At 37.1% G+C, this 17,942-nt stretch overlaps 1 protein-coding gene across 1 annotated transcript; it reads left to right on the top strand.

Annotated features, from left to right (window-relative positions):
• The first annotated feature begins 11,702 nt into the window (after window positions 1–11,702).
• Window positions 11,703–16,623, top strand: LOC131322203 (low affinity inorganic phosphate transporter 1-like). Its single transcript, XM_058353440.1, has 2 exons — window positions 11,703–11,936; window positions 14,769–16,623. Exon 2 carries the CDS (start codon window positions 14,790–14,792, stop codon window positions 16,395–16,397), a length of 1,608 nt encoding a protein of 535 aa, XP_058209423.1. The 5' UTR covers window positions 11,703–11,936; window positions 14,769–14,789; the 3' UTR covers window positions 16,398–16,623.
• The last annotated feature ends 1,319 nt before the right edge of the window (window positions 16,624–17,942 follow it).

Raw genomic sequence — 17,942 nt, 5'->3', positions numbered from 1 at the left:
CTCAAAACCATGGAAAGTGTGTATGTTATGTGATCTATTAGCATGTCATCCTCTTTGGATATTTTTCGTTTGAAAAATCTGAATTAAATATAATCAGTTTTTCTTTAGATTTCCAAAATTAAATTTGTGTTATGCTATTTTTATTGGATACTACTTGAAAGTCTATATATATTAAAAGATGATCATTTCCAACACGAAAGAGCATCATGATCCCAAAAAAACAAAAAAACACACATGAAAAGAGCATTTATGGACCCGAAGGGTTGGACGTTGGTCGAGGTTTCAACTCCCAAGGGGCTACAAATGTTATGTCTATATATGTCAACTCACAAACTCCAAATCATGCCTGCTACTCGGGCAAATCGAAGTTCTCTTCCAGTCAATTGTCCACCGAGTCAAGTGCAAAAAACACGGTAAAATCACGCAATACACGCTGTTGGTGCGCTTTCCTCCTTGCGAGGAAATAAAGAGCGACAAGGTTAAGTGCAAATTTGACTAGTTTCAGCATGGGATTAGATTACCCAAATGAATCCCTCGGGCACTAATTAATATATCATATTATATGGTGTTGTAGCCTTGGTGACGGGTGACTAGGTATATCCATGTTTCCACTAGAAAAAAACGGAAAAAAAACTTACACGTTTTTTCTATCTTGTTTACACTAATCAATAAGTTTTACCATTTCACCGTCTCGTTTATACTAACAAAAAAGTAGTCAACAAGGCTTTTTTTTTTTTTTTGCTACAGTAAGTCTACTCACAAATCCATCTACAACTTATTCACTATTGAAAACAACTTGACATTTCTCAATAACATATTCACTACTGGAAACACCTGACATCTTGATTGCTCTAAAAAATTTCTCAAAACATAATTATTAGTGGAAACGCCCATGCACAACCATAAGGGAAGAAATCTTATCCAGATAGGGCCTGTTTGATTGGGAGGGTCCACGTCGAAATGAATTGCATGTCCCTAATCTCAGAGGTAAACAAACTGCAGGGTGTGGGATTAAATTAGGTTTTTGTCTAATTGGCCTAGTAATCACTAATCCCCATATGGAAGGCTATGTAGTCCACCTCACTTGGATTACTGATCCCGAGAAAACACAAATTCGAACTACGTAGTCCACCGGACGGGGGGTGCCTGTGGTGACCCAAGTCACCACAGGGTTGTTGTGGTTTAAGACGGTAACGTTTTGAGGCAAGAAAAAGTGGGAAAAAAAGGGCTGCAATGGCCTGTTATTTGAACCAGTGTAAAGATCTTATTTTTCATATCATTTTATCTTAAACTCTCATAATTAATTTTGGACTCTAGGACTCTCGTTAGTTAGTCTTAAGAGATATTTGGTTCTACGACTTTCTTAGGGCTAATCAACAAGAGCCCTAAATTCAAAAATTATTTATGACCCCTTAAAATAAAATGATCACAAAAATAAAATGTTTGTACCTGTTCAAACGGATTGAAAATTAGATTGGAGCACTTAACTTTTTAACCATATTTTTTAATATATAAATGGTCTAAAGATTGTTGAAAAATTAAGTGCTCTAATTTTCAATCCGTTTGAACCAGTATGAAGATCTTATTTTTCTAATCATTTTATCCTAAAGCATCATAAATAATTTTTTATTTTGGGACTCTCATTAGTTAGTCCTAAAAGATATTTGGTTCTACGACTTTCTTAGGGCTAACCAATGAGAGTCCTAGAGTCAAAAATTATTTATGACCCCTTAGAATAAAATGATCATAAAAATAAGATCTTCACACAAATTCAAACGGATTGAAAATTAGATCATTTAATTTTTCAACAATCTTTAGACCATTTATATATTAAAAAATAGGGTTAAAAAGTTAAGTACTCTAATTTTCAATCCGTTTGAACCGGTGCAAAGATCTTATTTTTATGATCATTTTATTTTAAGGGGTCATAAATAATTTTTGACTATAGGGCTCTCGTTGGTTAGCCCTAAGAAAGTCGTAGAACCAAATATCTCTTAGGACTAATTAACGAGAGTCCTAGAGTCAAAAATTAATTATGACCCTTTAAGATAAAATGATAAGAAAAATAAGATCTTTGCACTGGTTCAAGCAAATTGAAAATTAGAGCACTTAATTTTTTTCTTCTCATTTTCAGCAAACAGGGCCTTGCAGCCCTTTTTTTCCCACTTTTTCTTGGCTCAAAACGTTACCGTTTTGAGCCACAACAACCCTGTGGTGACCCAAGTCACTACAGGCTCCCCGAGTCCGTAGTCCACCTCACTTGAAATCGCAATCCAACGGCTGTTACTCAAATTTTGTCACATACTATATCATTTATGTCAACCTAAAACTAAACATAGGACAAAGCTTATCTATAATCATACGGAGAGTTTCACACAAGGATCACCGCATTTTAGCTTAAAATGCGGATTGCCATTCTGGCCGTTGGATTGTGTTTTGAATGGTCAGGATTCGCGGACAATCTATTCACGCTACTCGTGCGAATAGATTGTAGCGCGAATAGATTGTCCGCGAATCTTAACCATTCAAAACACAATCCAACGGTAGCTAAGTAATCCGCATTTTAGCTTAAAATGCGGTGGTCCTTAAGAGAAATGGACCGTCCTACGGAGCTTTCACATAACCCTTGGGATTAAAAAACACGGGGACCGCCCGTATTGGCTACACGTGGCCAATATTATTACTCAAATTTTGTCTATAGCTAGCATTGCTGTTTCTGTTTCTGTTTCCTTGAGGGGATTAACAATATTTAGTTCAATCTAGAAGCCAAACGTCACGCTTTTGCATCAAGCCAGCGTCAAAGTCCAAATGGTAAAGGTGCTTGGAATTGAATGAGTCTTTCGCCTAACTTTTAAGGAATTTTTTTGGCACCGTATTTTTAGTTGTTTTTTTAATCTTTATAAGATTTAGGTCAAATTTTTACAAATATTTTTTCCTTTACGAAGTGTGGGATCTGAAAATATAAAAGGAAAGACCAAAGTTGAAAATGATCCAGGATGACAAAAAAGATCTAAATTAGACCAAAGTTTAAATGAGACGGCGAATTTTTTCAACTTTTGTCTATGATTTATATTATAACGTTCTAAATCTTTTAGTCAAGACGAAAAAAACGGTGCAAGAAATTTAACCAAAATCTTGTAAAGATTAAAAAGATAGTAACCAAAAGGACTGGCCAAAAACCCCTAAAAATTAACCTGTCCATAATTTTGCAGAAGTCCAAATTGGTTGGTAGACTTTCTCAGACACGACAAATTGATTACAGAAAAGCTACGTGCACAGCAAGCTGTGCACAGCAGTTGTGCACAGAGCCCATTTTCTTCCGTCTCGGGTAGCACAAAAATGATCGGAGCCGCTCATTTTGTTCAAAATATGTCATTTAAGGTCCTTGTAAAAAATGAGTTTCGTTCAATATCGTTAGAGGCGTTAACAAAACACCCAAAAATTACTTCAGAATTTAAGCAGTATCCCGTGCAGTTCTTTTCAATTGATTAGCTTGCTTGTGTTATTCTCCTCCCCCCACAGTGCTGATGAGTGCGGCGGGTAGACATCGTTTCATGGAAAAAGTAATGGACCCTTTTCGAACAGGTGGAAGTTGATTAGCAGTATAAAAGGGGGCCGTATCCCGTTCAGTTCTTTTCAATCACTTCGGTTCAGTTTGGACTATTTGTGGGCCCTTTTTGAATGGATCCATAATAATTGTCTCTGGCCCTTACCCGTTTTGTTGTTAGCAATTACGGCCTTCCAACATATAAAATCTCGGTTCCGTCCGTACGCGCAATCCTAGTTCAACTGAGCTTATAAGCTAGCATTTTCGGCCTCTATCCGTTTTCTTACTCAAATTTAAAATTTGAATAAAATCATTTTGAAACCCACTCTACTCCTTGACAACAACTTAAACCTATCCCAAATTGAGTTTTATTCAAATGTTAACGATGGTTTAAACTACCAAACCATCATTAACAGTTATTTTCACTTCCACTTAGATTTCAAAAAGTATAGGACCACCGCATATTGTGTGGGACCCACTTCGTGCAACACAAAAGTACTATAAAAAAATATTCATAAATTTTAAAATACTCATTCCTTCTCTTTTTAAGTGTTCTGTTTCATAATTTCAACTTATTAAAAAGACATCATCATTACACCTTTTACAGCAACGTTTACCTCAACTTTCTCTTCTTACCCTCTATAAAAACATCATCATTACATTTTTACTCACTAACTTTTTAAAATGGAATCTACTTTTAGAGGCAAAATGAAAAATTCTCCAAATTTTACCCACTAACTTTATAAAATAGACATTTATTAAAAGACAGCTCAAAATGAAATACTGGACTCTAAAAAAGGGACGGAGGGAGTAATTATTTATGACATTCTATAAAAAATCAGCTCTAACAGATAAGTATTGGGCGACATAAACCTAGTTCCGGCAATAGAAGAAGAGAAAATGAAGCAAAAGTTCGATCCGTTCGGTAGATGAAATCAAGGCAGAATCTTGGAAGCATACGATTTTAGAAAACATATCTATCAATATTCGTTGAAGCTAATTGTTTTTACAAAATCTCATAAATAATTATTTTAAAATTTATGAATATTTTTTTGAATTTTGGTGGAGCCCAAAATAAACCCTTCGCCACACAACGTGCGATTAACCCATGTGGTGCACACCGTCCGTTAGTCCAAGTCCTAACACGGTTGCTTTGATGTTTTTTTCTTTTGCACGCCCACTGACTTTTGTACAGTAAGTTTCAAAAGTCGGGTTGACTCTGACTTTTCCTTGCGCATTTGAAGGTCCGTGGGCCGTGCCGTAGTTGTCGACGACTCGGTCACAACCATCAATAAAAATTCACAGCCCACCAGCTGCCCACTGAGCCTAACTATTTTCCTTTTCAAAAATGTTAGGCGCCCAATCATTTAAACACAACACTAAATATAATTTTTTGCATAGATGTGGGTCTTATATGTTAAATATGTGTGAGACCCATGTATATGTGAGATATTGTGTTCGGATGATTGTGCACATAGCATCTCTTTCCTCTTTTTGATCAATCCTAACTATTCCCTTAAATTACCGATCCAATTACTTTTTTCCTTTTATCGGCAAAAATACGACCAACTTACTTAAAACGTTAACACGTCTACACGGATCCGGGGATCTGTAGTGAACGAAATCGTAGTGAGCAATTTTAGGCGTCGAAAAGTGTTTTCAACGGTTCGGATTTAAAACAAACTATTTCAGTGAAGAGTTAAAAAAAAAAAAAACTCTTCCACAGAAGAGAATAACTCCTCCCTATAATAATTTGTTTTAAATCTGAATCGTTGATTGTTGAGATAGACGGCTCAAATGCTCACTACGACCTTGTAAGCTCACTACAAGGTCCTCGGGTCCAGCACAATTTAGTAATGGTAATAATTTTTTGCACTCTATACACGAAAAATAGGGTGTTTGGATCAAACACCTTACACACATCGGATGCCGTTGATTCCCGAGTGGGCCCTCTTCTTTTCTTTTTTTTTAAGAATTTTTGGACGGCTCGGATTGGCCGTCCGGTGGCCGGAGATGGCCCGACGCAACCGTCGATACAATTTCGATGGGATTTTGATCGGTACCTATAGGTTTTCTGTGAAATTTAAATGCATGAAGACCCTCATTATTTCAGGGACGAGATTTCTCTGTTTTTGTCAAGCGGCGAAATTATTACATTCTTATGAAATAAGTACTATGTATCATGAGGAGCATGAAGAGTCACACACTAAATTTTCGATTACTCCTTCCATCTCAAAATATATGTTCACATCGCAAAACAAGAATTTAAAAATAATTATAAAAATATAAATATTTTTTAACAATTTATTAGATCTCAATAAATTCTTTTAATCTATGAAAAAAAAAGTTTTAATTTTTCTTGGTAAAAATGTACTTGTCTTGAGGACCGGACAAATATTTTAGGAGTGAGGGAATATTAATTTGATGGGTTCAAACCCTAATGGGCATTTGATAAAGTATTGTGTTCAATCCAGAGAGTAATCAAAACTATTAATTACTTGTATCTCATAGGCCACACAAAAAGGTCTTCCATGTAACCAAAAAAAAAACACTTAATTGGACCTTCTTCTTTTTTGGTAAACAACTGAATTGGACCCTGATAGTTACTACTTACTTAAAAAAAAAAAAAACCTTTTGTGAAAAAATAAAATTCAAATTCGACGTTCAGTCTTTTTCGTTTTACAAATACTTTATTCATCTAAGTGTCTAGTTTCGATCAATCAAGCTGACACTTTTCGCACGGGTAACCTTCTCAATGGACCACCATATCCACTAGATTAACAATTCGGACCACCCTATGTTATGGATGCAAAATTGGCCCAAAACAGCTCAAAAGTCAAAAGCAAACGAAATTAATTTAACAGATGCAAACTGGAAAGGAGCCCGTATCCGCAACTAATCAGCCTTAAATACTATTTTCTTAACCAGCATTTTAATACTTAATTTTGGGTGATCTATTGTTTAATGCCTTTGCAATATTCCAGGCATTAATACTCCGCGACACAGAAATACAATTCGAAAGTGAAGTGTTCGATAATTCGTATCACCTTGTGTTTTCACCTTTGTGTTCTTGACATGATCACAATATCCCAACGTGTGCAACACATTTAATATAGTCATCACTTAATCGTGTTGCCGTGTCGGAGTTTCATGCGTTATTTGTTCGAGTGGCGTAGCCAAGAATTTAGTCCAATGAGGGCACCATTAATTAACATGGTCTTAGAATTTTTTATCTTTCATAGTAAATGATAGTAATATAAACGAAATGAATTTAAAACGTAAAATTTGCTACAACATACAGATAGAAAACGAATCTTTATGAAAAATAAGTCTTTTTTTCCTTGGTCAATCGGAAATAATTTTTTGATTTTTTGGGTTGCTGTTTTAGGTTTGCGGGCTAGTCCCTTGTGGTGTTTTCATGATTTTAAGGTTTTTTGGTTTGGTTGGCTTCTTGCCATCTTTTGGTGTTGATTTTCGGGGTAATTTTTTATCGGTGTGCCCGAAATCCGTTTAATCTTTGTAATTTTCCTCAAAAATTAATAAAAATCTTTTTGCTATTGCAAAAAATAGATAAATAATTGTTGAAATTACGGTGGGGACCTGTGGCCCCACTGCTAGTTTGTTCAATCAGATCCATGCATAATTCAGTTTTGTGAAGAAAAATCATACGTTTTTCGCATCTCAAAGATTTCTACGAATAACAAAGTCTTTAAAAATCGTGTGAAAGAGAACAAATTAAACATAATAATAAATTTCGAGATTTCTGCAAATTAATTGGAATGGAGAGAGAGAGAGAGAGATTAAAAATGCAACAAATAAGAATAATTAAAGGGATCGGGGACTGTGCTGTGCGGCCCGCCGGCATCGGTCCGATAATCAGAGACGTCCATTGCATAGAGCTCTTTGAGTACTACAAGTTTTCCAAAAATCAATTCGATCAACTATTGTTAAGTACCTCATCGGAATACATATAACTTGAAAAAGAAGAAGAATTCTAATGGATACGAAACACGGGATCAAAACCACTAAATCCATTCTTTTCAAGTTATATGTGTTCTGATGAGGCACTTAACGATATTTGATCGAGTTTGATTTTTGGTACACTTGCAATTCTCGACGAGCTCTACGCAATGGACGTCTCCGATCGTCGGACCGATGCTAGCGGCTGGGTGCTGCGCAACACAGTACCCGGATCCCAATTAAAGCACCTTAAAAACGAAAGTGGGTGTGCTGCCGATCGATAAAAAAGAAGCGAATTGGGTGTGTTTGGAGTATATTAACATGTTATACGCCTCGAGGCTTACGAGACCGACCATATCTCAAAAACTTTTTTTAAGAACCGATCCCATCGTCTACTAGTGGCAGAGGCAACAAAATCTGGCACACAATTAACAACACTTTTAGTTTTGTTACTTTTCTCCACACTTTTTTTGGGCAATTGCCATAGTTCATGTTAGACTTTGTCACATATCACTCATCTAAGCCACCCAAACTTGGTTAATATAATCTAGAGGTTACTTCACCTATTGCCAATTAATTTTAGGTTGAAACCTTCAAGAAATCTAATAGTTCAGATGCTTCAGAATGCATTGAATCTTGACCAATACAAGCTTTTGTCTAAAGACCCTAGCTAGTTTCTCAAATGTGGCCGGCAATATAAAGCTTCAGATATACTCGTTTTGGTCTTCTCATTGATGAGCGTACAAAAGAATGGTAGCAATCCATGTGTAATGCATGAGGAGGCCTCATTTATACTACTCCTATTAGGCAAAGTGAAAAACACATGGTTGAACCAGAAAATGACAAGGGAATTAGTGGATTAGAGTGCTAATTAATAAAATCACCTTGCTCTATGCATCAATATCCATGAGGGACTTGGGAGGCTGAGCAGCGCTCAATTTCACCGTCCAAAAAGTACTTGGATGCTTCGGATTTCTTTTAAAATCCGAAACATTGACTCATGCCGGCACGGACGGTGATATTGAGCGCTATGCTGCTGAATGCGTTTTTCCTTGAGCCAGATCCATCCTGGAGCAAGTGTTTTTCCTTGTTTTTTGTTTCTCTTCTCGATGTACCCTTATCAAGCCACTGTTTTGAAAAGGCACACGCATTTCCATATATCTATTTTTTGCTTTATGAATTATTTAACAAAATTGATCTGAAAAAAATAGTAAAATTGCCTCAGCCACCCTAAAAAATTACTATATCTCCACAACGACCTCTTTTACCCACTGGTACACAAAGGAATTTTCCTAGTATGGTGTTTAGAGATTAAAGAGACAACACAGATTTGAGAATAATTGTGAAGCTTATATTCCTTGATACTATGAACATGTATTTACACAAAATATACAAGCTAGAAAAGGAAGGTGTCATGTTCATATACAAAATATACAAGCTAGAAAAGGAAGGTGTCAATTATACAGATCCTAGGAATAAGGAATGTGATTGACATATTGAAGCAGTAAATTAAGGTGAGGAATTTTTTATTGTGGATCTTGGGTCTTCTTTCCTAATAGAGATGTACGTAAACGGATTTTTCTTTCCTATTTCTTTCTCTTTTTAAAATTTTTACATTTCATCAGTTTGATCGGTTATTTAGATAATATCGTACCAAACCGGTTGGATCAAATTCGTAGTTCTATTAACCTAAATCAACAAACAATATCCTACGCAACTGAACCAACATGTTATGTATCGAGTCAATCAAATATTATGGCGGGGAGAGAGAGAATATCAAAAGATATATAGAGATGGAAATGGAAATGGAGGATGGTGAGATTTCGGATAGGGAGCTTGATGGTATCGTTGATGGTATTGATGATTTGGAGGAAGATGTCTCTTTTCTCTGTGGAGTTTTGATTCCGTTTCTTCCGTGCTTTTTGGTTTTCTCAGGACGTGAACGTTCTTGTCATGTTTTTTTTAGGTGAATTTTTGTAAAAGTTTTGAACGAATATCATAATATTTCTGGAGAAGGAGTTCCTGTAATGTGCTTTGCACCAACGCGTGCTTCGCCGAGATTTCATCCCTGGGATCCATAGCGTTCGGTTTGTAGATGTTCACTAAGCAGATTTCAAGAAAAAATAAATTGATCGGATATTATTGACCTCTTGATCAGACCACAATATTTGTTTATAAAAAACGAATGATCAATATAATTTCACAAAAAAATTGGGGGGGAAAAAAATGTACACGATAACGTGGTAATCCATGTTCGAGTAACTTTATATTGGTACAAAGCTAGTGTTCAACAAAACCTACAAATTGTGCGCACAATTCAACATACAATAATGAGATCTTGATAAAGTCCATTGCAGCGCACAACGTCACGCAGTGCATTACCAGTGCCGGTCCCGGCATTTAGGTTGCCCTAGCCCAACCTCATGTTTTGTTACCCACTTACTATTAAGCCATCTAAAATAAAATAGAAACATACAAGTACAAAAAAAAAAAAACCAAAATTTACATTTTTTTTAGCTTGAATAAGATCAAAAAAAAAAAAAAACAATATCAAAACGTAAACCCCGGTTATAGTGCTTTAATCTCTCTTGCGAAATGGTAGTTCGAAGATTAAAAAAAATAAGGGGGGGTGTGTGTTATTTTAACTATAACATTTTTTTAATTATTACTAAAACATTTTGTTAAGTCTGGAAATTTCCAACAAAGTAATTTGATTTTTGTAATGTTATGGATTAGGAGGGAAACAAAAAAAGGTAGAACAAAAATTGTGGGTTGAAAGGAAAACAAAGAAAAGAGAATTGGGTGTGGCTGGGAGTCGAACTCTACCGAGCTGGAGTTTTCCCAATTGCAATGACCACCGAAACAGGCAGACGATTAGTGCATTCTTGGAAAACTTTTTTCGTACTTATCATCTATCTTAAATTTTATTTTATTTTTGGTCGCCCCCCAACCCGGGGTTGTCCAAGCCCAAGTGCTTGGACTTGTGGGACTTACCTCGGGACCGGCCCTGTACATTAACTCAATATGGGACCCCTCGTCTCACTTTTGCATGTAGTCATATCAAAAGGAAAATGCTAAAGGATGCGCTGGGACACTAGATGATGAGTTACATTAAAAGCATTTTATTGTCATTCCAACTCCAATATCTACCTACCCCTAATGAACGGTAATCGACTTTCTTTCTCCCTTATGTTTTTTTAACAAATTCGGGCTCTTTTTTTGCCTTCGTACAATGTGAATTTATAAAGTTGTCATTTTCTTGTTCTCTTCCTTTTTCAAAAAGTATTTTTCAAAAAATTTCTCCTATTTTTAACATTTCTCTCTCTCTATCTCTCTCTTCACTTATTACCCATACTATTTTTCAAATATCAAACCAAACACAGTAGAGTATGAACATACTCCGTAATTGACAAGTGAAAGGCTAATCCTGTAGATTAGCTTGCAAAATGACAATACAAAATGAGTTTGGTTATAGAAAAGGGAAAAATCACTACCCCCAATGAAATTGAAAGTACAAACATTTTTTTTTTAAAAAAGTCTACAATCTTTTGAAGCACAAGAAGACGATAACTCTTCCTCTTCTTCCATCTCTTAATTGTTTTTCTATTTTTTCCGCGGTTGACAACTGAGACTGAAGGGTCAATGTTCATACGTATGTGGCATTATTATTATAATCACATAATTAATGCAAATCTGTGAAAAATCAAATAAAACAAAAGCACACAAAAAACAAATATAAAAAGTAGTCCATACCTTGTTAGGGTGTGAACGTGCTTGTTGTAATATTACAGTTGACTTATTTTTGGGCGTAGAGCGTGTACCACATGACGGTATTCGTCGGTAATTCTATCTGTTTAAATGTGTTTTGGAGAGTTCATATTTATTTTCTCTCTTCTCTCACCCGACCACTTTCTCTCTCCTCTTTTTCTTTCTAAAAAATCTGAATCGTCCAAAACATGTTTAGACAGCTGGAATCGCTGACAGGATACCACGTGTACCACACACGTGGTACCAGCTCGGCACTCAAAAACTTCTCCCAAAATTGCAACATGTTTTGATTAAACCGTCAGGATCCTGCCACGTATTGTGAAAAAACTCCGAGGAATCAGATGCTTACGTGGCGAAATCGAAGAGGCAGTACTGTGAGGATAGGAAAGAGGTTAAGAGGGTAATCCTGTAAACAAAATTCCGAACGTAAGAGGCTCCGATGGAGTTAAATACGGACCCCTCTCCACACCACACCGTTCACTCCTCCCCGCCTCTTCTCTCTCTCTCTCTCTCTCTCTCTCTCTAACACCACGCTAGCTATCCTCCCCTCCCCTGTTTCCTCTGCCCCATAATTCCTCTCTCTCATACATTCTCTGGGTTGCAACTATCTTTCAACGCCCTGCGAAAACGACGCGGCGGTTCCTGAATCAACACTGCTGAGGTAGGATATCGCTTGAATTTCCTGTTTTTTCTCTACAAGTGGTATCATTTTCCCCTGTTTTTTTTTTTGTTTTTTTTCAAGCTTTTGACGTAAAAGAAATTACTCCACTCGTCCCACAAAGAAAGCGCACTATGAAAAAATGTGCAACGTTCGGACAAAGAACAGAGTACGTCCCGGCATCATTTTTTAAGTTTATTGACGCAAAATTGAAGATCTTGACTGGTTCTTTTAATTCGTGTCAACAATTCAGTGTATATTCTGAATTTAAGCTGATTTTGTTATCTACATTACGGGCCCGACCTCATTTGTCCAAAAAATCCTCTGCCTCTGTACACTGCCGAGAGATTTTCCGACCGTCGGTTTATGTGATTTTTTTTTTTTATGTCTTAAATCTAACAGCCGGAAAACTCCTCGGCACAGAGACGCTGGGATAGCGTTTGTTTTGGGATTTTGGATTTGAATTTGTAGATAATAAGTTTAGAGAGAAATAAAGTAATGTTTGAAAATAGAAATATTAATGAAAAAGAAATATAAAAAAAGATGAAAGTAATAATCGGAGAAAAATAGAATAATGATTAAAATACAAAATCCTTAAACGAACGAGGTCTGAGATTTTCAGCATAAAAGATCCTGCCGATGTGTAGTTCTGTATAGAATGGGCCAAAATGAAAGTTCCGACCTTTGTGTGTGGATCAAACTGGAAGTATTAGGCGCGTCCTGTCTTTCAATTAAAAGTAACGATTCTCACACATATGTTTTTGCACATATTTTGTACAAACATTTTTGTGGAATCCATATCAGGGTTACATAAAATGATTCGAACCGTTTATCTTCTTTAAAATATTTTTTGGAGGATTTCTGTAAAAAATCAGCTCTAACGAATATCGGTAAAGGCTTTCTCAGAAATCTTAGGACGAATCATTTTGTTTTGCCCTACGAATTCTAAGAAAGCTTTTACCGATATCCGTTGAAGCTTATTTTTTACAGAAAGCCTGCAAAAAATATTTGAAAAAATATGAACGGTTCGGATCATTTTGTGGAAGCCCAACATGAGCCCTACAAAAATGTATGTGCAAGTAGCACGGTTGTTCAATTAATCCCAGTGGGTATTTTGTTGGATTTCCAGACGTGTAGTATTTCGTTGACCAATCATTTTCGGAAAAAAAAAAACACAGAAAGAATTTGTGTTGTTTTACTGAAGAAAATAATCTCCGATTGGCAATCATTTTCAAGCACGTAGATTGTTTTTCTTTCTTTCACGAAAACAGTACTATTTTACTTTTTGTAAGTTTCGCGTGGTTCAACAAACCTTAAGAAATATTATTGATTTTCGCATTTCTTTTTCTTTTTTTTTAACCGAAAAGCAGTTGTGATGTTTGAGAAATATTTTCCCCTTTTCCGGCAATTCTCATAATATTGAGATAGCGATTTTCACACTCTTGCCTTCTTTCTTTCTTTTTTTCTCTTTTTCTTTTCCTTTTATACGCTAATTTACAATATAAACCTTTTATTTCAATATTTCTTTCCCATCTCGAAGAACAATATTGTAAATTTACGTATTAAGAAGACAAAAAGGGCGTGCGTAAAAAAAAAAAAAAAAAAAGTGTGGAACTGTGGATCACGTATCTTCATATCATCCAGATCTTTACAATCTCATGTTGTTTGACATCTGTATGGTCTCTTTCAACTTTTTTACTAGCTTTTTTGTTTTTTAGCTTTCTTCGCGCTAAATTTCCTACAGTGGTATTACGTTCACATGCTCTTGTTTGATCTGTTTTACTAACTAATTGGTAGAGGAAGTCAAAAAAATCAAAAAGGAGATTGATCCAAAACTTAGTTAATAATCTTAGGATGTGTTTCACTAACTAAAATAAGTATTTAAAAAAAAATATATTAACATAATGGGGCCGTATTTTTCAAATAAGCACATATTTTTTGAATTAAAGATTGTGGAAGAATGATCTGTCTCATAAAAAATAAAAACATTAACAGAACGGGGCCAAAATGCTGGGTTACCAAGGGTCCCATTTTTTAGAAAATGCGGTTGTCTCTTAATCAAGGAGAATCTCCATGAATCTCTCCATAATTTCAACCAACAGCTGTAACACAACTCTTGTTCCATTTCATTGGTCTTAATTTTCTCAAAGTTTTGTTACTTTTTCAGATAAAAAAATAAAACACTTTTTATAGCATCGTCATGAGATATTTCAAACATCAAAATTGTACTTTGCTATTTATCTCAAATTATAAATGGTGAGTTTTTTTGGTGCACTTCAATAAATGCTTTAAATTATAATATTTCAAAAAAGAGAGAGCGAGATTGAGAGAATATTTTAATCTCTTTATAGTAATAAAAAAAAAAGTCTATTTTTGTTGACCTTGATATGATATGCTCATTAATGCTTTCACACTATTCGTTTTGCTGTCATATTCAATACAATCATAGTCCTAAATGTCACCATCTTTTTTTGAAAATAGACATAGGCATGCATGAGGGGTCTAAGAGTTGTTGAAAACTAGCCCTCTTTTTATTTGTTTTTCTCTTACAATAATCCATTCTCTTATGTTACTTTCATTGTCACTAATCTAAGTCACGTAATGAGCGTACATGTGCGCGAGCGCGAGCGTAAAAGAGTCTCCGAATCACATCTCAATCAGCAAGAGCGATGATTGAGAATGACAGCGTTGCACGAGGATTAAGAGCGAAAGCGCAAGAAATTTTGAAAAATTATGTGACTAAGGTCACAATTTCGAATTGTGAAGTGCAAACTGCCAACCCCCAATATAAGCAAGAAATATCTATCCTTAATTGCTCTGCTTTTTTGTTTTCAGGACATCTAAACCAAGGCAGCTATGGCCAAGGAACAGTTGGAAGTGCTTAATGCACTTGATGTTGCCAAAACACAATGGTACCATTTCACTGCAATTGTAATTGCCGGAATGGGTTTCTTCACCGATGCCTACGATCTGTTTTGCATCTCTCTGGTGACGAAACTGCTCGGTCGCATATACTACCACCACGACAGCGATGCTAAGCCGGGGACTCTGCCTCCCAACATCTCGGCTGCTGTGAACGGTGTCGCCTTTTGCGGTACCCTAGCCGGACAACTCTTCTTCGGGTGGCTCGGAGACAAGATGGGTCGGAAAAGAGTCTATGGCATGACCCTGATGCTCATGGTCCTTGCCTCGGTTGCTTCCGGTCTTTCCTTCGGAAAGAGCCCGGAAAGCGTGATGGCCACGCTTTGTTTCTTCCGCTTCTGGCTAGGCTTTGGCATAGGTGGCGACTACCCTCTTTCCGCCACCATTATGTCCGAATACGCAAACAAGAAAACCCGCGGCGCCTTCATTGCCGCGGTTTTCGCTATGCAGGGTTTCGGTATCCTGACTGGTGGAGTGGTTGCGATTATTGTTTCTTTGGCCTTCAAGTCCAAGTTTCCTGCCCCTGCATACGAAGTTAGTCCTCTTGGATCCACTGTCCCCGCAGCCGACTACGTCTGGCGAATAATCCTTATGTTTGGCGCCGTCCCAGCTGCCATGACTTATTACTGGCGTATGAAGATGCCTGAAACCGCTCGTTACACGGCCTTGGTGGCGAAGAATGCCAAACAGGCCGCTGCGGACATGTCCAAAGTGTTAGAAGTTGAGATACAAGCAGAACAAGAAAAAGTGGAAAAGATTTCTCAGGACCAGAGCAATTCTTTTGGTTTGTTTTCAAAGGAATTTCTCCGTCGCCACGGGCTTCACTTGCTTGGAACAACCTCCACATGGTTCTTGCTAGACATTGCTTTCTACAGCCAGAATCTTTTCCAAAAAGACATTTTCAGCGCGATCGGGTGGATCCCCAGTGCTAAAACAATGAACGCGTTAGAAGAGGTTTTCAGAATTGCTAGGGCTCAGACTCTCATTGCCCTCTGCAGCACCGTGCCCGGGTACTGGTTCACCGTGGCGCTTATCGATAAAATAGGCCGTTTCGCAATTCAATTGATGGGATTCTTCTTCATGACCGTCTTCATGTTCGCCTTGGCTATCCCTTACAAGCACTGGACTCACCCGGACAACCGAATTGGATTTGTGATAATGTACTCCCTCACTTTCTTCTTCGCCAATTTCGGTCCCAACGCGACAACCTTCGTTGTCCCAGCGGAGATTTTCCCTGCGAGGCTGAGGTCCACATGTCACGGCATATCGGCAGCATCGGGCAAGGCCGGGGCGATTATTGGGGCGTTCGGGTTCTTATACTTGAGTCAGAGCCGAGATCCGGCTCAAACGGATAAAGGGTACCCGCCGGGTATCGGTGTGAGGAATGCGCTCATCATCCTCGGTGGAATCTGTTTTCTGGGCATGCTATGCACTTTCTTGGTGCCGGAATCGAATGGCAAATCCTTGGAGGAAATGTCTCAAGAGAACGAGGAAGAAGGAGGAGCAGCTCCTGGTTATGACAGTAGGACAGTTCCAGTTTAATTGATCGAGCTTCATTGCTCATAAGTTTCAGTAGCACTATGATATTTCTCTATGTTTTCATGCATTTGATCACTCATTTTAAGATGAAAGCACTGAGTGACTCAAAGCTATCACTATGCTAGTATGTTCCAGAATGTAATAGTAATGGGCTATTGTGCTGCAATATCCCATTGTAGCAACTTTACTTTTTGATGCATGTGCTGTCTAAGAGAGTACTTTTAGAGCTGGTCTTATGTGCTGCTACATTCATGTTTTAGTATGCCGGACCCCTCTTAAATTTAGCGATGTAAAATAAAATCGCCCAACCTAACGGACCACCAAAACTAAACTGAACCGATGAATGTATATCGATTGTTCGATTTGTACCGGTATATTCAGCTTTTGAAGTACTTAGTCGGCTTTCTGTTCGATTTCGGTTAACGGAGTCCTATGCCGAACAATAACGAATGACCAATTTCTTTGCATTGTTACTATATCCTTTGGTGCATAATTGTTCCTCAATCCTCACTCTCCTAATCATACACTTGATGTAACAGAACCGCTCAATTCAATTCATAGTTATTTTTGTATGGTTGACTGCAAATCTACAATTGTTGATAGGGAGAATTTTTCAGTGCCGGGTGGGTGTCACGTGGTGCCCGTTCAGCGCATTCAAATCGTCTATTGTGTTTTTGAACGGCTCAAATTTAGAGAGATAAAGTGTTGGGGTAAAAGGAGAGAGAGAGTTTCAATCCGAGCCGTCCAGAAGTGTATTGGACTGCTTGAATGTCCCAAGTGAGTACCACGTGGGATATACCCACTCGGCACCGAAAAATTCCTTCCTCTGTTGATAGACTTGAATTCACATAAAACTGTAATCCTAAAAACAAAGTGATTACTTCGTTGAAATATGATCTTGAAGGAGAAACCAAACCGAATTTATGACTTCTGACCTCCAGACTGCAGACTCCAATCACATCCATTCACTTTTCTGTTTTTAAGAGGTAAAAATCTCTTGTTTGTCAAGCATAGGTTCTCTTTTTCTCTTCTTTTCTTTTCTTTTCTTTTTTTTTTTCTTTTTGTGTGTTTTCTTTGTGAAAATGTCAATGAAAACCCCCGTTTAATGAACTGCTATTGAAACATAAAGAAGAAAAAAATTCGAAAACAAACACCTTTTCAACTTTTGTGCTACTGGACATCCTAATTCATGACACGATCACATATATAAATTAATCAGCAATTCAGCATAAAATAAGAGGAGCAAAGCATTCTTCAACCCATAGGGGTCCCCACAACTCTAATAAAATATTCCTACTACAAGTCTACAACAACAACGGTACTGAAGGCGTCACTGCGGCTTCGACTGCGACGGGGCCGGGCTACAACTTAACACATGTCAAGATTCTTCCACCCACCGAGACGTGTAGATTTGTGGATTCCGACACCAGAATTAAGGTTTTTTTTTTTTTTCTTTCTTTTTCGTTTTTTCCCTTTTGTATTTTGCTTTCTTTTCTTATATGTTGTGGACCTTTGTGTCCTTCGTATTTGTCTAGTTAGCAAAAGAAA

The sequence above is a fragment of the Rhododendron vialii genome, chromosome 4a (assembly GCF_030253575.1).
Source record: "Rhododendron vialii isolate Sample 1 chromosome 4a, ASM3025357v1".
In the NCBI taxonomy this organism is placed as follows: Eukaryota; Viridiplantae; Streptophyta; class Magnoliopsida; order Ericales; family Ericaceae; genus Rhododendron; species Rhododendron vialii.
Note: the sequence above shows the minus strand (reverse complement) of the source record. Positions and strands in the feature narration are given on the sequence as shown.

What these genes read in the sequence shown, in the direction of transcription:
- LOC131322203 (XM_058353440.1), top strand. Translation starts at nt 14,790, where the DNA reads ATGGCCAAGGAACAGTTGGAAGTGCTTAATGCACTTGATGTTGCCAAA.